Genomic DNA, 19768 nt, shown 5'->3' on the forward strand with positions numbered 1-19768 from the left:
TAAAACTATCAGTAGTACTCCCTCCGTCCCAAAATAAGTGTCTCAAGCTTAGTACAACTTTGTACTAACTTTAGTACAAAGTTGAGACACTTAGTTCGGGACGAAGGGAGTACAATGCAGTAACAAATGTAACAGAGAGAGAAAACAATAGTCTAAACATGATCCAAGATGCGGTTCACATGTCCTTTTTTCATAGTCCTGCTAAAATGATCAACCCCCATATAACGAACCAGGCCCAGCAAAGAAACGTTAGCAAGGCCCAAAGAAGATTATATTTCCGGATCCAAAATGGGCATGCTGATTTCATTCAACAGATTCAGACAATACCGACTTAACAAGCACCCAGAGACACTCGTCATGAGTTATGGGCTTATGGCTCGAAACATCATCACATGGATGGCCCAACTAATGGAGAAACACTTACCCAGCACATGTAAGCAGCATACGTAGGCATAACCAAACTGACCCCATGCGATAATTAACAAGCGGGCCAAAGGATAAAGCCACAACTTCAATCTGTCAGGGTCAAGAAGCGATCTAGAACTATTAATGACAACATCAGAACAAGGTGCAGTTGTGTAAACATGTTCCGATTCATTGATAAGGAGATGAGCATGACGTACAGCTCACCTAAACACATGCTGTTTGACCAAGATCCCACAAGAAACATGACATAATTAGTGCAACAAAATGGTCCACGTGTGTGACAAAATGATCCAATCTAGATTCTGAATGTTCAAAACTACCAGTGGTACAATGCAGAGACAAATGTGACAAGAGAGGTAATACAACAGTCTAAACATCGTAGTTGCAGCACAAACTCTACCAACTAGCAGGCTCCAATCTAATTTCAAGAAACATGATTCTAAACATGAGGTAACATTACAAGATGCGAGACCGAGTTATCACATTTCCCCTCCAGTTCTCCTTGACTCCATGTGTACTGGCACTGGGGCTGCAAGCCCAGGCTTGCCATTGGCACTCTTCTTGCTGTTTGCAGCCTTCCTCTCATCGGCCTCGGCAGAACTCGAGCTCTCAGAGCTCTCATCAGCCTCGGTATTGGCCTCATTACCGCGGAAACTTACCTTCCTGTTCACAGTTGGGCGATTCATCCCATGACAACCTTCAGGATAATCGTCGAATGCGCCGTCCACGCCCATCTCCTCCTGCTCTTTGAGGAGCACCTTGTCAACGAACTCCAGTATCCGGCCGAGCTCCCGGCTCAGGGCGTGCTTCCCCTCCCGGATCATGGGGTCCCCTCCCTGGTCCGAAATCCAGCATCAAAACCCCACACCAATGGCATATAACCGATGGGACCGAACAGAGGTCGTTGCATCACCTGGATCCCGTCGAGGCGGTAGAGCATGCCCAGGGCGGCCTCCGAGACGGCCATGGGGTCCTTGCACCGGCGGCGGCCGGAGCCGGAGAGGGCCGCCCGGAGGGACGCGGCCTTAGAGCGGAGCATGGCGAGCTCCTTGAGCTGGCGCAGCGTGCGGGAGCGCCGCGCCAGGAAGCGGCGGAAGTGCTCCTGGATGGTGCGCGCCGCGAGCTCCCTCTCGGACGGCGGCCCCCGGCGCGCGCGACGCGGCGGGGGCGGGGGCGGGGGCGAGGGCGACCGCGACCGCGGGTCCTCCTGGTGCGCGTGCGCGGCGCGGTGATGCCGGCGGGGGTTGGGCTGCTGGGGATGCGGCGGTGCGGGAGGGGAGGGGAAGCAGTGCGGCAGGGTGGTTTCGAGCGCGGCCACGCGGCGGAGGAGCGAGTGGAGCAGCAGCTGGCCGTGGTCGGGCGGGTTCGGCTGCTGGTGCTGATGCTGCGGCGGCGGCGGCGCAGGGGCGACCGCGGGCGGGTGGGGATAGGCCGCGTGGGGGGCGGATCCCGGCTGCTGCTGGTGCTGGTAAGCGTAGGAGGCGTAGAGATTCGCGTGGTGCGCAGCGGGATTCGGCGGCGGCTGAGGGTGGGGCTGCGGGTGGGGCTGGGGTTGTGGGGGAGGCGGGGGCGCGGAGCTGAGCAGGAGATGCGCGGCGATGGCGTGGAGGAGCTGGTCGGACCCGGGCGCCGGCTGGGGAGGGGGCACCGCGTAGTAGCCGCACGGCGGCGGGGAGCAGGCGCAGGCGCAGCAGGAGCAGCAGGGCGGCGGGGCCGGGTCGTGGTGGTGGTGGCGAGACATTTCCTGGGGGCGATGGGATCGGCGCGGGGACGGAGTAAGGGCGAGGGCGGAGGCGGCGGGGGATCACATCGGCAAGGGAAAGGGAGCGGAGGAAGTGTGTGCGAGTGGGAGTGGTGCCCCGTCCCCTGTCGCCATGTGCGTGCCGGCCGTGGTGGCGCCGCGGTGTGGGTGAGGGTGGCCGACTGGTGGGGTGCGCGCTGACGTCGCCAGGGTTTATCCATAGATCTGCTCACAAGATACGAAATCAAGCCGCCCGTGGGTCTGCACGGGCTCGCACGAAGAGCGAGTGTTTGGTGAGGGACTGTTGTGCCACTGCTCGGTGCCCGACGCGACGCGATCTAGCAGCTCGTCCATTCACTCGTTCTTTTCATTCGTTAAGTTGTACTACTAAATCAACAATAATTAATATGCATCGAATGGGCCCGTTAAAAAAATGGATCGAAGGGAGTAGAATTTGCCTGAAAAATATAGGAATGGTCGTTTGAGCGGAACATAGAAAAACACATGAAAGTCGTCTCGATCCAAAAAACATATCTATATGCATCCGTATGTACTCTAGTTTGTAGTGAAATCTCTAAAAAGACTTATATTATGGAACGGAGGGAGTACATGATTGGGTTGCAGGGGATGTTCAAACTTCTACGGAATATATGCAAAAGAATTTGAGTGCCAACATTTGTTTGATCCAAAGGCAATCCACTAATACGGACTACTTAGGGAAGGATCCTATAGAATTCTCCCGTTCGGTTTGGAGGGACCAAAACCTAGGATCTAGGAACAGTATAGAAAGTTGATAGGATGTCACTTGTCATTCTAAGGAATTGTCTTCCCACGTTTATACGCACAAAAAAGAGCTTTAAGTGGATTTATAGATTCCTTGAAAAATACAGAAAATGAATAATATTTCTATAAAATTCCCGTCCGCATTTTCTACAGACCGAATGCATCTATAGGACATTCTTCTCTGGAATCTTTGCTCCTATGCTTTTTTTCTGTAAAAAACCTTCAAACCGAATGAGGCCTGGACCATTCGACCGGACCACCCTTGCTGAACAACGAGAGAGCAGGCGACTGATTTGTGCCAACGGCGGTGGCGTGGCGATTGCAGTAAGATGCACCAGCCACACACACTCTCATCCCCAGCCCCCAGGCACACCACGGGGGCACAGATAGGCAGGCTGCTTTCAGTTTCAGCTAACAACGGGATGACAACACAAAGGGAACAACCGAAGCGAAACACGTGATTTTGAACCTAAATGCACGGACTTATAATAGTTCATCGGGTATCCAAGCAAAACAGAAGCTGTACAACAGCACAGGTTAAGTCAGTGAACAGGAAAGTCTCGATCCTACATGATCAACTTTTAAAATGGGTTCCAGACTTTCAATGGATGTTCAAATTTCTATGAAAAGGAATGTGAGTGCCAACATTCATTTGATCCAAAGGCAATCCACTAATCCTTAGGAAATAATCCTGTATAATCCATGCAGTCCAAAGAGGGCCTGAAAGATTTGTCCGGACCACCCTTTGAACAACAAGAGGGGACTGATTTGTGCCAGTGGAGGTGGCGGGGTGATCGTAATCAGAGCAAGTACAATAATGAACTTATAGTCTGCTTACATGGCATTTTTGCCTATATGAAGGAGAGAGACGTGAAAATAATGATGGAAGAGGACTCTCATGCAAAAGCCTAGCTATATGCGTACTCCTAAGCAAATGCAATACATATAAAGGGGAAGATAGAGATAAAATGAAAAAAAAATTACTCTTATAGCCAACCTTATAGCTAACTTTATTGTATAGGTGACTATAAGTGATGACTATACGCGACATGGCAACATTATATAGCCAGCAGTTGGCTATACTATTAACAATGCTGTCAATATGCAGCAGCCACACCATCATCCCCAGGCACACCACGGGGACACGGATCGGCAAACTGCTTTCAGTTTCAGCTAACAACGAACTGCCGACACAAAGGAAACGATTGAAGCGAAACACATAATTCCAAACCTAAATGAGCAGACTCATAACAGTTCATCGGGTACCCGAGCAGAACAGAATCTGTACAACAGCACAGGTCAAGTCAGTGCGCACCAACACAGCTCATCAGCATATATATGGGTGTTCTGTTCCAGGCTTCTAGGGCAAAGACTACAGGGGGAAAAGAACACAAAGAAACAGCTAACTTGCACATCATTCTTCCTTCTTGAAGAAATTGTCCGGCAAGGCAAATTCTTCTGTCTGACCGAAGTTATCCTTCTCATCGTCGTCCGGTTTCTGCATTTGGTTTAGACAAAACTCTGTAAAAATAACGCCCATGCTCCCAAAACTAGGAACAAAGAAGATTAAAGTAAACATGTCTTCAAAAGACAAGATCTCATTTGGGTCGTAGCGTCGATGCAAAACAATCACAAAGCTAAAAGAGGAGCGGTAACAAAGTAGTCCAAATCGACGAGTGTTTCAATCACCAGCATTTCTAGGTTGAAGAAGCGGTCCAGCAGTTGCAAAACTTCATCCGCCGAGAATTGTCTGTCGAGGCTGAAAGAATTCATAGGTTGTCAGCTCTCAGATCCCGCTAATTTCATGAAAGTGCAAACTGAAGGATTCTCATATGGTCACCTTTTTCTCAAGTATTCCATGAGGCCGTAGAGAATGAAGTGGCGATGAATGCCTACAAGCACACAGCTTTAGAATGCATACTGAACAAAAACAAAAACAAAATTCTTCATCAGCATTTCAACAGCTGTATCCTGTATGTAACAAACATCCGCAAAACCATTTTTTGCCAAAACTCCCAGGGCCAAGGGAGGACACGAATCAGTGTGCAAAGTCTTGTAACTCTGTGAGTTGAGCTAGTTCCGTGTCCGATTGTTTTTTTCTGAAGTTCTTTTGCTATATTCACCTTGTATGCAAGCATTGACATGTTAACAGAAACAGCGCACAACTCATTGTTATTTCTGCTTTGCTATTTACCCCCCCCCGCCCCCCCCACACCTCCACACACACAGAGTTAACCCTAGGAGGACATTTCTTTCAGAACGTTAAACCAAACTCTGTAAATTCTACTTTTGTGACAGATCTGAAAACGCTCCAAAGAAATCCATACTCAATACTTTCTAATTGCATGCACTCAAGGACCAATCTATGCCAGCTAGAGCTAGCTGAGTACAGCTTTCAACAGATAGTTGGATGCCCCTCCGAAATAAGAAACCTATGCATACAGCCGTACCCCATCATATATGGAGGGATGGCTGTCTTCCTCCATGGTTGCTGGCCCCCATGACAGAGTGCAATTAAAAGACAAATGAATGACTAGCTACTCCTTAAAACCTCATCAAATCCAGGAAAAAACAATCAAGACCAAGCACACTACAGAAAAAGGTGCCGGTATCTTCTAAGTTTCTTCTGATCTCTGCGCTACATAATATTGTAAGTTTGAATATCTATTCCTAAATAATCATGTGCTTGTTTCAAGTTGCAAAATAAGATCTCCTAAATGTAGCAACTTTGTCAAATGGGGATAATACAGCTTGTGTGTACCAAATTCTAAAGTTAAATGTTTAATGCTAATTGACCACAGGGAGATTAAAACTTAGCCCCAGCAATTCTAGTTACATAATGGATTTATGCAAAGCCTTGCCAGCACTGCTCGGAAGGGCGAGCCTGTCGCAGTGGTAGAGTCTCTCCACTTGTGGCCTGGAGGTCTTGGGTTCGAACCGGCCTCCTTGCAGAATTATTGTGCAAGGGTAAGGCTGTCTAGAAATTCCCTTCCCCAGACCCCACCTTGTGTGGGAGCTTTCAGCGCTGGGTACGCCCCTCGCCAGCACTGATTGCCACGTTCCGTGGTTTCTCTTCTGCTGTTAAACTTGGTAATTGATGGTAGACTATTCTTCTTAGTTGGACGCCCTTCCAAAAGAAGCAATTTATGCACACAGCCGAACTCCATTACATATGGAGGGATGGCTGTCTTCCTCCATGGTTAAGTTTGAACATCCTATTCCTAAACAATCATGCACTCGTTTCGAGCTATGAAATAAGATCTCCTAAATATAGCAACTTTGTCAAATGAGGGCAGTACAGCTTGCGTGTACCATATTTAAAATAAATCATAGATAATAAGCATAAGAGATGATGCAGTTCAGTGTTGTATGTCAATTAACTACAGGGTGATTGAAACTTAGCCCCAAAAATTATAGTTATAGAGAGGATTTATGCAAAGGCTGGCCAGCATTCTTTGCCATGTTCTGCGTGTTTCTTGTTTGCTGTTTAACTTGGTAACTTATGGCACACTATTCCAAATTTCAGTTGTCTCTGGTGTCATCACCAGTGTTTTGGTTACCGAACGAAATTTTGAGATTTCGAGCGGTTACCGAATATTTCGTTGCCCCCTGGTAAATGGGCGTTTCAAGCCTTTTGAATTTGAACAATCAACATGTAGTCAAGTAGGATGGAAACTCACATTTGACACAGAAAACGATGGTGTATTGTCTAGGGCGCTGGGACTTTTAAGACGACAACGTCCTGGGTTCGAATCCCTCTAGTATCTTTTTTGTCTAATTATATGGATATACAACAGAATCTTCTTTTTTTTAAAAGGGCGGGCAGGGGTCAAACTCGAGACCACGAGGCACCGACGACGTAAGGGTAGAGCTGAGGAACAACCAGTTTATGAAAATTTCTAATTCCGTGGCAATTTGACTTGAGCCAAATATTTGAAGTCAAATTTCATTTCAAAATTTTGAACGGTATTATGTCGGTATTTCGCGGTAACCATGGTAACCACGTTTTTCTCGCCCCCCCCCCCCCCCAAGGTAATTTTTTTAATGTTCGGTAACCAAAACACCGGTCATCACGACAAAAACCTAATAGTAAAAGAGTGCTCCTAATCCTAAAATACTCCCTCCGGCCCATAATATAAAAGCCTTTTTTACACTAGTATTTTTTGAAATGTGTCCTACTATATGGTTGGCTCTTAAGCCTGACCAAGCAAGGCTTTATGACACACTCAGAGTATACTCGGTTAAATGCCTTTTCCTTTTGCTTAAAATGACAGCACAAGTATGTAGTTGTTTCCCCATTTTTCACAACAGTAATGATACAGGAGGCCCTGCAGGGGTACACAGCTCGCCTGAAATTCTGTACTTATTTCCTCAGAGGCCCATTTTCCTCATATACTAACTAGGTACAAAGAATGGACTCCAGTCAACCTACTTTAGCTGAAACCCTGACCATAAAATTCATAGCATCATAGGAAAAAAGTTGGAGATCCTCAACAGCAGCAGTGAACTTGTTTCATCATGGGAGAAACCGAGAAAGGACACGATAGTACTATTACTACACTACTATGGAGGCTCAGTCGTTGTGTTTCTCTTTCAGTGTCCCATAGGTTGGCTATCCACAGAATTAGCAATTAGGTCAGCCATGATTGCAAGACTAACTACTCGTGTGGCACATACACAAATGAAGTCACGGCCACTAAGACAGAAAGATGCGTTACGGGTATCCACAACGGCGAAGCATCACACCTTTGAGTTTGGAGGGAGGGTAGAACTCGAGAGCCTGGAGCAGCCTCAGCTCCAGCTCCACCTGCGACTGCTCCTGCGATACGAGGGAAACGCATCAGGCCACGAGACCACGCGCGATCTTCAGAGGCGAAAACAGAGGAGGGGGTGAGGTGGGGGAGGGGGCGGGGGGAGTCGGGAGGAACGGCGAGGGACCTTTGGAAGGGAGGACGCTGATGAAGGCGGCGCCTGTGCCGGCGACTGCGCGGACAGCCCCTCCTGCTCCTCGTCGGCGGCCGCCTCCATACCCGAACCCTTCGCGTGCGCCACCACGAAATTGGTTGGGGAGCCCGGTGAGCGAGACGAAGAGACTGTGGTGGGTCGGGTGAGGCTTAGAGGAAAGGCATGGGGACACGGGGGATGGTGGCCTACTAACGGCCCGTGGTTGTTCAACTCAGGTTTTTTTTACATGGTCGTTCAACTTAGTAGGCCGTCCGTGTGGGTACGAGGGGAAGCCCAGGTTGAGTCACACGATGTTTTTTCTTTAACACGAGTCACACGATGTTACTCAGCAAATCCCTGAAATCACTAATTGAGGAATACTTCTCCCAAAGATCACTTCCACCTCCCCAGGTTACGACAAGCGGCGTGTTGCATGTGCGTCACTTGTCGCAACACGGGAGTTTTCCCCTTTATTGAAGATCCGTTTATTTAAAATGTTTTATCTATTAAATTGTGCATCCAAATCTCAAATCATTTTCATGTTGGATTCCTCACATTGAGATCTTCAAAATTAAATCCCATGTTAATAGGTTTTGACAAACTTTTCTCTCACGAAAAAAGGATGAAAAACCATACCAGGAGCACATTTTTTTTCCTTTTCCGGGAGTTGTTTCCGAGAGGCACGACCATGTCTCTCACGGAAGCAAAACCATGCCTCTAGCGAAGGAAAAAAGGAATGCATTTTTTCTTCATTTTCGTGAGGCACGACAGTACCTCTCGCGGAAGGAAAAAAAAGATGCGTTTTTTTTGTTTCCAATAGGCACGACCGTGCCTTTCGATGAAGCAAAACCATGCCCTCGCGAACGAAAAAGAAACACATTTTTTTGCATATTTTTTCAAAAGCTAAGAAAGATATGTGAAAAACGAAAGACCAATAAAACCGGGGAAAATATCATATAAAAAGCCGAAAACACGTGCAAAATAAAAATAAAAATAAAATTCGGAGGGAGCGCCTAGAGCGCGACCTGTGGCAGCGGTTGAGAGCACGTCAACATATCCCAACTGACTTTTGGGGAGGCTCCCGAACGAGCGGTCCTCGATTGGTGGTTCTAACCCCCGATTTCCACTAAAAAAACTAAAAAAGCAACCTCCTGATCCTATTCAGCACAAAAGGCGCTGCTTATAGCGTTAAGCCTACATGGTGCGCACCCTGCATAGCAATGGACCGGCCCATCTAAGGCAGTCTCACTAGATGCTCGTCCCGGTTTTGAGAAGCTTCTAGAAGCTCCCATTTTCTTTTTTTGGTTAATGGTTTTTGGATTAGTTTTACGTCCGGTTTTGTTGGATTTTTCATTTTTCATTCTTCTTCTTTTTAATTGCACAAACTTTTTTGAATTCGTGAACTTCTTCTCTAATTTCATGAAGTTCTCTTCAATTTGTGAACTTTTTCCATTTTTTTAACATGAACCTTTTGAAATTCATGAGCTTTTTAAAATCTGTGAATAATTCTTAAATTTGGGGATTTTTCAAATTCACAAAAAATTCTAATTTAAGAAGCTTTTTCAAATTTGTGGTCTTTTTAACTTTTTGAAATTCATAAACTTTCTATTAAATATTGTAAAAAATTGGCAAAATAAATTTCAATTTTAAGATTTCCAAAAAGTTAATGGCAGCTGGTTAACAGGCCAACCATGTTGACCAGTTTCTCCCGAGTGATGTGTGAGTGAGCTCTGAGCTGGACGAGCTTCGCTTGCTGGGCCAGCCCACAGGAGGGGCGCGTGGATTTGTAATGTTGTTTAAAAAATGTATTTATCTAGTCGTTTAAATTCGATTTGCAAGAAATAATTGTTCCAACTCAAAGTGCATTTGTGGCAGACAGACTCATAACTAATAATGTTTTGATGGCATGTGAATGCATGCATAGTATATAGAATAAAAAGAACATGTAAAGATGAGTAATATGTTGTTAAGTTGGATATGCATAAGGATTATGATAGAGTGAAATGAAATTTTGAGAGCAATGATGCTAAAGTTTGGCTATAGTGAACTGTGGGTGGATCTCATCATAAATTGTGTCTCTTGAGTGAGACATAATGTTCGATTCAATATTGTGTGGCATGATATTGTAATATGAATAATCATATTTAGCTATTTTCCCTGTTGCAAATCTCGGACATGGATTATTATTTGACAAGACACGGTGGTTTTGTCAGAAAAAAAATCCAATTAACAGTGTCATTATCTAGATTATTAATGACATGTGTTCTCACTATATATTCAAAAAAATCAATTCGTCAAGGACAATTCATGAAATAAACATGTATGAGAACACCAAAGCGGAAAGATACAGGGAAAACAATGATGGAAGGAAAAGATATGCATATATCTTATCAATTATTCCCCTGCATATCAAAGCACAGTCAACACGAGCTCAAACCTCATGTCACATTTTTTTCTTGAAGCGAAACGTCAGAAGCGCAAAGCTTTCACCTTAGGGTACATCTTCATATGCCTACTATCCTTCGAACTAACTGTTTGTATGCTTTCAAAGCCTACGTTACACACATACATTTTTATTTTGTTGATCTAAAGAGAGAGACATTCAGGGTGGCGAGGCGCCTATGTATGCAACAACACTCTATAGATTCATAAGCTACAACTGAACTGAAGAATCATTTTTCGGAGGAACACCAAAGATTTGTAGAATATCAAAACAACTTCAATTCTCCTAATGTCTGTATGTTTATATGCATATCCATCTTTACATCACATGCTCTATAAATCTAGTTCTTTTTAGCACTCGGAAAGTACTCAATAATTAGATTTGTAATCTTATTCATATGCAATGTATATATGGGTGATCAATAGTGACTCTAGTTAGAGCAACTTCAATAGACCCCGTATTCTGTAAAAAAAAAACTACTATTTACGGGAAGATATGCAAAAAAACCCTCAAACAACTCTCGTAAACCCGATTTTTTCATGGATTCCCGTATAATTCCGCCCATCTCCCCTCACATCTACATGAACATAGCCTTCCTTTTATGTATACCACTGTATAGTGTATGAATATCTTTGAATGTCGGTTGTTGGGTGAAGCTGATCCAATGGTTGAGAGGTGCCAATTCCGAGTAGTGTTGACCGTCGGATATTATCTCCACTACACTGGATTGTGCCATGTGTACTAATTTAGAAGGTTCCATACTTGAGCTTATACACAATCACAGTATGCACAAACCTCAAAACAGAGATACTTCTCCCGTCATCTAGATTATTCCATACTCCCTCGTCCCAAAATAAGTGCCTTAACTTGATTACAACTTTGTAGTAAAGTTGGGACACTTATTTTGGGATAGAGGGAGTACTTTAATTCTCCAAAAAAAATCTATTAAAAGAATTGACATTCATTTTTATGTTATCATTCACATGCCATAATATGCGAATAACACATACACTTCTTATTTATTCCAGGATCTTCCATATTTTAATCATCTCAAGTTTTTTTCTTGCAAAAGAATAAACATTTTTTACTATATTGTTTTGGTTCAAGGTAAGGTAGCATGGTCCTAAAGTTCAATTCTCTTTGTAGATGGAGTACTTCGCTATCCACATGAGTTTTGCGTGGTGTATACCATGCATTCATCGGTTTTTTTTGTAGTATTAATTTGATTTCCAATGGATGGCCGGTGAGAGTAAAACCCACATCTTAAATATCATTCATATGTGAGTTCAAATTTATATGTTGTGTATTATAATGTGTTATGTTAATATCCGGTTGCACTTACTCTTACGTACAATGTATTAAAACAATTGGTAGTACGAGAAAACATTATTAATTTTTGCCTCGATTACAATTAGTGGCTTTGTATAGATGCAAATTATATTTTTCATAGTGGCCTTGTATAAGGGAATGGAGGGAGTAGTAATTTTGGCGGGCTAAAACTTCAGGAGAGGAGCTCCTCGCCCCGCCATACGGGGTCAGCGCCGCGCCTCCTCCCTTGCACCAGCTCTAGCTCCAGCCTCTGCCGCAACGAGGCCGCACGTCGCAACTCAACCTCCTCCATGTCCTGCCTCCCGCTTTGGACTCTGTCACCGCGAGGCCGCGTCCCGCTGTTGCGCCCCACAACCCAGCCTCCTCCCCTGCCTCGCCTCCACGCTCTAGCCTCTGTCACCAGGCTTCCCTGTGCAGCCACGCCTCCGCTCAAGAACCTTTGAGGGGAAGAGGTTTGCAGGAACTGAGAAAAGTAGCTGTTAGACAACTTCCCTAAAATTTTACTGTCATCCCATAAAATGTTTTTTTTACAGAATTTTCTTTATGGGAGCTATTCGAGTTGCTCTTATCATTGCGGAGACGTTTCTCCTATTAAATGCATCTGCCACGTTATTTGCTATTTTACCCCTGTTTGTGCTTCCGTTCCAAGTTGATTGTTGTGAGTCTGGTTGATGTTTTTTTTGCGGGATGACTCTAAATGTTGATAGGCATAGTGATTACTATTTTGAACAAATAACTGCAGTGCATTTGTAAACATGTTAGACATAGGTCCCTACCACTCACAAGGAACAAGCCATTTTTGCCATGTACACGACGGGCCATGTGAAGGACACAGCAAACCATGAAGCAAGAGGACACAGGAAGAGGGTAAACGTCCCATGTGAGAAACACCCAGAAAACAGTCGACGCATCAGGCCATGTGAGAGCACCCATCATACGGGGAAACAAAAGCGAGCGCAAAAGCACTTCACTGTCAATCCACGCTGGACTAGTGCAGAATCTAGTAATAAAAAGATGGAGCAAAAATAAAGAGCACCAAGTACACCATCCGACCGTTAATCCGCACTGCCGACTGGCCGTCACCACTCGCTTTATTTTTGACAGTGGCTCACCACCGCATGCACACTGCGCGAGTAGGAGTAGTAGTCCTGGGTTTGGTGGAGAAATAAAGCCATCCCGGGCGAGCGCAGGAGGGCAATTTTTCGTATTTTGATAAACCTATTCGAGATTTGACCCTACTTTAATTTTTTTTTGAGATTTAACCCTTTTGCTACCGTCAGATTCCATGACGGTAGGGTCTAATAGCCTACCGCCATAGACTTTGACTGTAGGAAACATTGCTACCGCCAACCGGGCTCTCTGGCGGTAGGGTTGTGCAGGCTATCGCCAAGGTGCTTTGTGGTAGGCATGAACACGCAATGTGTTCAATACTTAGGAGTTTTTTTGGCGATAGGGCATGCAACCCTACCGCCATGATCCCTGTCGGTAGCAAAAGAGACATATGTCAAAAAAATTCAAACTAAGATCGAATCTTAAATATGTTTTAGAAAATGGTCAAAACACGAAATTTAGCCGCGCAGGAGCACAGTGCCGCATGCCCGCCGCATCGGCCACTCCCACCCATGCCGCGCCAAAGCGGGACAGCGCGGCCAGAGCTCTCTGCACGCCTTTGCACGAGCCGCACAGGACGATCCACCCATGACTCACCACCGCCGCTTGATGCGAGCGAGCGAAATAAAGCCGTTGGCATGCGGACACGGCCCGGCTCGTCACCCCGTGGCAAGGACACTGCCGCACGGTCGCACGCCGACGCCTCCAGAGACACCTCCACCTCCAGGGGGCGGGCCAACGAACGGCTCGATGCGGGCTTGTGTGGCCCGTGTTCGCCGATAAAAAGGGTGCCGCGCTCGGGAGCTTGACCGCACTGCACACACTACCACACTCCCCACTCTCCCACGCCACGCCGACTAGCCTCCTCCGTTCCCCTCCTCTCTTCTTGCTTGCTCGGACCTCGGCGAGGCGTCGGCGAGAGAGCGAGAGCGAAAGCTCCCTTCTGCTGCTGCAATGGCGGTTCCTCTGGTGCTCGTGCTCTTGGTCGCCATGTTCACCGGCTCAGGTCAGCGGCCCAGCTCGCCCTGCGCAAACATAGTAGTTTTTGACCGTCTAGATTGAGTTCCTAGGTTTGTTTCTTTTCCATTCACTCCCCGGACCTGAATCTTTCTTGCTCTAGAGCACTTCTTGAATGTCCTATGCAACATCTCCAACAAATTTTCCCTTGTAGTATGTTCTTGAACTGTTGCTGTCCCTAGATCAGAGATGCTAGATGGTGTTCTTGCTATTTGTGCCTAGTTTTCCCCATTCTCCGTAACTGTAGAACGACAGAGATTTATTTCATTGTCAGATTCGTGAGCTAACCGGCTTATTATTGCTGTTTGAGTGGGTGAGCAGATGCGATGTACTGCGTGTGCAAGTCGGACGCGAACCCGGCGGCGATGCAGAAGGCCATCGACTACGCGTGCGGCAAGGGCGCCGACTGCACCCAGATCACCTCCAGCGGGCCCTGCTTCCAGCCCTCCTCCGTCGTCGCCCACTGCTCCTACGCCTGCAACAGCTACTACCAGAAGAACGCCGGCATGGGCGCCACCTGCGACTTCATGGGCGTCGCCACCCTCGTCGCCGCCGACCCCAGCGCCGGATCCTGCAAGTACCCCGCCAGCGCTAGGTTAATAGCCCCTCCCATCTATGCTCTTCCTCCCACATGCTTGCTTGGCTTAGAACATGCTTACCACTCTACTAGATCAATGAAGCTGTTTAATAATAGATTTACGGGCATTTCCCTTTTAATACTCCTGATTGGATTGGACTACTTGAATCTGGCAAGTATATAGAGTATCTTAATAAGCGAGATGCAGTATGGGCTCTGACTGCCCCTGACTGCTGTCACCAGTCGCTCGGCATAGTTTACTTGGGTTATTCTTATTAGTGCGCCGTAATCTAGATTCTTCACAGGGCCGCACATACACCACGTACGCACATGATAGTTCATTCAGCTAGGTGTTCCTAGTTCAGAGTTCATGGTTACCGGAGTTACCCAGCGCTACCACTACCAGACCTGTATACTGAAGTGCGTAGTAGTACCGTGTTTCAGCTTGCAATATTTCTGATCTGAAAAATCATTGGCAAAGGCTGTCAAAGTAGATTCGAGGAATATGTGCCGTGCCCACTAATGATGCACGAATATTACAGTACATCTGCAGCTTAACAACATAGTATGCATCTTCACATGGTAGTAGTGCCACTGCTGATGTCCGCTCTAGTAGCTGGACGTGTTCTCCCTTTGGGCTACTGTTCTTGAGTTCTTGCTTTGCCCATGTGAACCAAAAAGGCGTCTGAATCGGATATCTCTAGTCCGACCCTTAAAGATACACCCGTCTTTCGCCGAATGCCACCCGTTCAAAGTGGCATCGGACCTGGGCAAGCGCGTCGGCATCATTGCATCCGCATTATGCAATAGATAGATTCGAAGCAACTTTCTCGCTTTCTTGAAGATGGGACGTGTGAGACATTTCGCCGTGCAATGTACTGTACTGACGGACGCTGTGTGTGCGCGCTTTGTGTATGTTTCTTTCCTTGTGCAGCGGCGTAGGCACCGGAGCAGGCACCGGCGGCACAGGGATGGGCACCGGCGGCACAGGGATGGGCACCGGCGGCATGGGCACCGGCACAGGCAGCACCGGGACAGGCACGGGCGTCAGCACCGGCGGCATGGGGAGCATGACCCCGCCGGGCGCGACCAGCACCGGGATGCCGGGGAGCCCCTTCGGCGGCGGCGCGTACGGCCCGTCGGGCATGAACCAGGACTACAACGCAGCCGCCGTCGGTCGCCGCGTGGCCTCCGCCGGGCTCCTCGTGGCGGCAGCCGCGCCGCTCCTCCTCCACCTCATCTGATGCGGTGGTGACCACTGGCTGGCCGCGCGTCGGCAATGCGGGTGCGGCGCCGGATTCGGTGGGCGCGCCCCCGCCGCTTTTGTGCCCGCTCGCTCGCCTGCATTTCCGGCGTCGTTTTGATGGTTCGATCGGACGTACTGGTAGCGTAGTGTGTGTGTGTCTGTCCATGAGTACTAGCACTCTTATTAAGCTGACCACCCCATGTGGTGTCTGTACCGGTGCGGGTCGTGGTAGAGTTGATGAGATCTGGTAGGGGATTCTTTCTTCCTTCTCGTAGCGGTGACGGTGTTCCGAGACATATAATTATGTGTTGTCGTTCCAACCTCGTCTGTTTGCATGCCACTTTTGTGCTGCTAGCTCATGATCACCGCGTCTCGTGTTTGTCTTGGCGCTGGGCCTGTCGGTCACGGCCTCGCATCATCAGGGCGACCCACCCCACCCATGATGCCATGCTCCGTGTTGAGCTTGTTTTGTGTGTGCATGCACGGTGGAGTTTTGGGGGTTTCCGGCGGCACATGGAGCTTGGACGGATGTCGGGCAAGGAGAAATATCGCGGCGACCGAGGGAGGGTGGGTCTCGTGCTCGGAGCCAGAGCGCGGAGTCCACTTTGATCTGGACTCTTGTCTGTGGCGCACTACTGTAGTACAGTACTCCGACACCGACACAGGAAAGGCTCACGAGGCGCCCCACTGTGCCTCTCATCTCCTCGGGGGCCGCGCGGTTCGTGACGGGACCAGCCGCGGGCGCAGCCAGGTGCGCGCACGGGATTGGGGTGCCGGGCGGTGGTCTTGGGTGCGGTCTGGGGCAACGCATGGATCGAAGAGCAGTCTGGGACTCTCGGGCTGGTGTTGTGCCTTGGAGGTGGCACATTTAGCAATTATTAGGCCAACTCTACCGTGACTTTCGTTTTGTCCGTTTGGATAGCGATTTGAAGTCGTGTCCTGGGATGGGATGCAGTGACCGTGCGTCCAGCGCGCGGCTGCATCCGTTTGCCTCATTCTGTCCGTTATGGCCAAAAATGTCCATATTCTCATCAAAACTACTCCCTCCGTTTCAAAATAGATGACTCAATTTTATATAAAGACTTATACAAAGTTGAGTCATCTATTTTGAAACGGAGGAAGTAGTTTGCACGTTCAAATATTTGTCTGAAAATTAAAATAGTTTTATAATCCAATTAAAATTGTTCTTAATAAAAAGTTTTACAATCAAATCGAAATTGTCTTGACTGAACATAAAATGAACCAATACGTCTGCTGGTTGCCAATGTGATCCCACACATGCTCAACCAAGTCATTTTGAAGATCCAAATGACTGTGCCAATCATGCATCTCACGGTGGAATTGCACAAATTGTTTAAATGTGGCCGGGTCTTGGTGCAGGGGCTCAATATTTTTACCTTGATAATCAAATCCTTGGTCGAAGATACTCTCATTACGCTCGTCCTCGACGATGATGTTGTGCATGATCATACAAGCAGTCATCACCTCCCAAAGCTTCCTTTTATCCCATAACAGTGCAGGGTTTCGAACGATACCCCACCGGGATTGAAGCACACCAAAAGCACGTTCCACATCCTTTCTAACACTCTTGCATTTGGGCAAATCTCTTTCTCTTCTCACCTTGGGGTTTCGAGATTGTCTTCACAAAAGTTGACCACTGAGGATATATACCATCAGCTAGATAGCATCCCTTGTTGAACTGGTGGCCGTTGATCTCAAAGTTGACAGGTGGGGAGTGGCCTTCTGCAAGCCTTGCGAAGACTGGAGAACGTTGCAGCACGTTGATATCATTGTGAGAACCTGCCATGCCGAAAAAAGAATGCCATATCCAAAGATCCTGCGAAGCCATCGCTTCTAATATGACAGTGCACGCGTTGACATGCCCCTTGTACTGGCCCTGCCAAGCAAATGGGCAGTTTTTCCACTCTCAGTGCATACAATCTATGCTGTCAAGCATGTCTGGAAAGCCTCTAGCTGCGTTGGTCGCCAACAATCTCTCTGTATCAGCTGCAGTTGGCTGCCTCAAGTACTCTGGGCCAAACACCTCGATCACAGCCTGGCAAAACTTGTACATAGATATCAGACATGTTGTCTCACTCATAGGCACATACTCATCCACCAGATCGCCTGGAATTCCATATGCAAGCATGCAGATGGCCGCGATGCATTTCTGGTAAGAGGAGAATCCAAGCTTGCCAAGGGCATCCGTCTTGCACTCGAAGTTGAAGGAAATATGCCCTAGAGGCAATAATAAAGTTATTATTTATTTTCTTATATCATGATAAATGTTTATTATTCATGCTAGAATTGTAGTAACCGAAAACATAATACATGTGTGAATACATAGACAAACAGAGTGTCACTAGTATGCCTCTACTTGACTAGCTCGTTAATCAAAGATGGTTATGTTTCCTAACCATGAACAAGGAGTTGTTATTTGATTAACGGGATCACATCATTAGGTGAATGATCTGATTGACATGACCCATTCCATTAGCTTAGCACCCGATCGTTTAGTATGTTGCTATTGCTTTCTTCATGACTTATGCATGTTCCTATGACTATGAGATTATGCAACTCCCGTTTGCCGGAGGAACACTTTGTGTGCTACCAAGCGTCATAACGTAAATGGGTGATTATAAAGGTGCTCTACAGGTGTCTCCAAAGGTACATGTTGGGTTGGCGTATTTCGAGATTAGGATTTGTCACTCCGATTGTCGGAGAGGTATCTCTGGGCCCTCTCGGTAATGCACATCACATAAGCCTTGCAAGCATTGCAACTAATGAGTTAGTTGCGAGATGATGTATTACGGAACGAGTAAAGAGACTTGCCGGTAACGAGATTGAACTAGGTATTGAGATACCGACGATCGAATCTCGGGCAAGTAACATACCGATGACAAAGGGAACAACGTATGTTGTTATGCGGTCTGACCGATAAAGATCTTCGTAGAATATGTAGGAGCCAATATGAGCATCCAGGTTCCGCTATTGGTTATTGACCGGAGACGTGTCTCGGTCATGTCTACATTGTTCTCGAACCCGTAGGGTCCGCACGCTTAAAGTTTCGATGACAGTTGTATTATGAGTTTACGAGTTTTGATGTACCGAAGTTAGTTCGGAGTCCCGGATGTGATCACGGACATGACGAGGAGTCTCGAAATGGTCGAGACATAAAGATTGATATATTGGACGGCTATATTCGGACACCGGAAGTGTTCCGGGTGATTTCGGAGAAAACCGGAGAGCCGGAGAGTTACCGGAACCCCCCCGGGAGAAGTAATGGGCCATATGGGCCTTAGTGGAGAGAGAGAGAGAGGGGCAGCCAAAGGTGGGCCGCGCGCCTCCTCCCCCTGGTCCGAATTGGACTAGGAGAGGGGGGCGGCGCCCCCCCCCTTTCCCTCTCCCTCCCCACTTCTTTCCCCCTCCTAGTAGGAGTCCTACTCCTACTAGGAGGAGGACTCCTCCTTGGCGCGCCTATAGGGCCGGCCGGCCTCCTCCCTTTGCTCCTTTATATACGGGGGCAGGAGGCACCCCTATACACACAAGTTGATCCACGTGATCATATTCTTAGCCGTGTGCGGTGCCCCCTTCCACCATAGTCCTCGATAATATTGTAGCGGTGCTTAGGCGAAGCCCTGCGACGGTAGTGCATCAAGATCGTCACCACGCCGTCGTGCTGACGGAACTCTTCCCCGACACTTTGCTGGATCGGAGTCCGGGGATCGTCATCGAGCTGAACGTGTGCTAGAACTCGGAGGTGCCGTAGTTTCGGTGCTTGATCGGTCGGGCCGTGGAGACGTACGACTACATCAACCAAACGCTTCCGTTGTCGATCTACAAGGGTACGTAGATCACACTCTCCCCTCTCGTTGCTATGCATCACCATGATCTTGCGTGTGCGTAGGAATTTTTTTGAAATTACTACGTTCCCCAACAGAAGTATGGGTCATGAGCAACCACTCCCTCTCGGATACGATTGAACACATGCCTTGCCATTCGAAAACGGCGACGGAATTTATCCGGCTTAAGGAGCAGGGTGTTGGAAAAGTAATCAGCATAGAGTAGGGCGTGGCCTCTCTCCCTGTTGCGGTTCAGGTTGGGAGCACGACCAGGGACTGACCCCCTGTACCGAGGAAGCTGCCGTTGAAT

General features: G+C 47.5%; 3 protein-coding genes across 3 annotated transcripts; 1 reads left to right on the forward strand and 2 right to left on the reverse strand.

Annotated features, from left to right (window-relative positions):
• Nucleotides 1-694: 694 nt before the first annotated feature.
• Nucleotides 695-2361, reverse strand: LOC125524611 (formin-like protein 5). The gene is made up of 2 exons (XM_048689653.1): nucleotides 1340-2361; nucleotides 695-1262 (listed from the first exon to the last, which is right to left on the reverse strand). The coding sequence occupies exons 1-2, from the start codon at nucleotides 2165-2167 to the stop codon at nucleotides 906-908; spliced, it is 1185 nt and encodes a 394-aa protein (XP_048545610.1). The 5' UTR covers nucleotides 2168-2361; the 3' UTR covers nucleotides 695-905.
• Nucleotides 2362-4155: 1794 nt separating this feature from the next.
• On the reverse strand, nucleotides 4156-8068 carry LOC125524618. The gene is made up of 5 exons (XM_048689660.1): nucleotides 7889-8068; nucleotides 7697-7769; nucleotides 4791-4842; nucleotides 4640-4709; nucleotides 4156-4448 (listed from the first exon to the last, which is right to left on the reverse strand). Exons 1-5 carry the CDS (start codon nucleotides 7976-7978, stop codon nucleotides 4365-4367), a joined length of 369 nt encoding a protein of 122 aa, XP_048545617.1. The 5' UTR covers nucleotides 7979-8068; the 3' UTR covers nucleotides 4156-4364.
• Nucleotides 8069-13518: 5450 nt separating this feature from the next.
• On the forward strand, nucleotides 13519-15936 carry LOC125524624 (PLASMODESMATA CALLOSE-BINDING PROTEIN 4-like). Its single transcript, XM_048689664.1, has 3 exons — nucleotides 13519-13782; nucleotides 14115-14388; nucleotides 15305-15936. The coding sequence occupies exons 1-3, from the start codon at nucleotides 13731-13733 to the stop codon at nucleotides 15612-15614; spliced, it is 636 nt and encodes a 211-aa protein (XP_048545621.1). The 5' UTR covers nucleotides 13519-13730; the 3' UTR covers nucleotides 15615-15936.
• The last annotated feature ends 3832 nt before the right edge of the window (nucleotides 15937-19768 follow it).

The sequence above is a fragment of the Triticum urartu genome, chromosome 1, assembly GCF_003073215.2.
Source record: "Triticum urartu cultivar G1812 chromosome 1, Tu2.1, whole genome shotgun sequence".
Classification (NCBI taxonomy): Eukaryota; Viridiplantae; Streptophyta; class Magnoliopsida; order Poales; family Poaceae; genus Triticum; species Triticum urartu.

Bases quoted from the DNA above. Each gene is read 5' to 3' on its own strand.
- LOC125524611 (XM_048689653.1), bottom strand. From the start codon at position 2,167: ATGTCTCGCCACCACCACCACGACCCGGCCCCGCCGCCCTGCTGCTCC. The intron at 1,263-1,339 runs GTGATGCAACGA...ATTTCGGACCAG, and splicing joins ACCGCCTCGACGGGATCCAG to GGAGGGGACCCCATGATCCG.
- LOC125524618 (XM_048689660.1), bottom strand. From the start codon at position 7,978: ATGGAGGCGGCCGCCGACGAGGAGCAGGAGGGGCTGTCCGCGCAGTCG. The intron at 7,770-7,888 runs GTCCCTCGCCGT...CTCGTATCGCAG, and splicing joins CAGCGTCCTCCCTTCCAAAG to GAGCAGTCGCAGGTGGAGCT. The intron at 4,449-4,639 runs GTGATTGAAACA...AACCAAATGCAG, and splicing joins TCTTCAACCTAGAAATGCTG to AAACCGGACGACGATGAGAA.
- LOC125524624 (XM_048689664.1), top strand. From the start codon at position 13,731: ATGGCGGTTCCTCTGGTGCTCGTGCTCTTGGTCGCCATGTTCACCGGC. The intron at 13,783-14,114 runs GTCAGCGGCCCA...GTGGGTGAGCAG, and splicing joins CGCCATGTTCACCGGCTCAG to ATGCGATGTACTGCGTGTGC. The intron at 14,389-15,304 runs GTTAATAGCCCC...TTCCTTGTGCAG, and splicing joins AAGTACCCCGCCAGCGCTAG to CGGCGTAGGCACCGGAGCAG.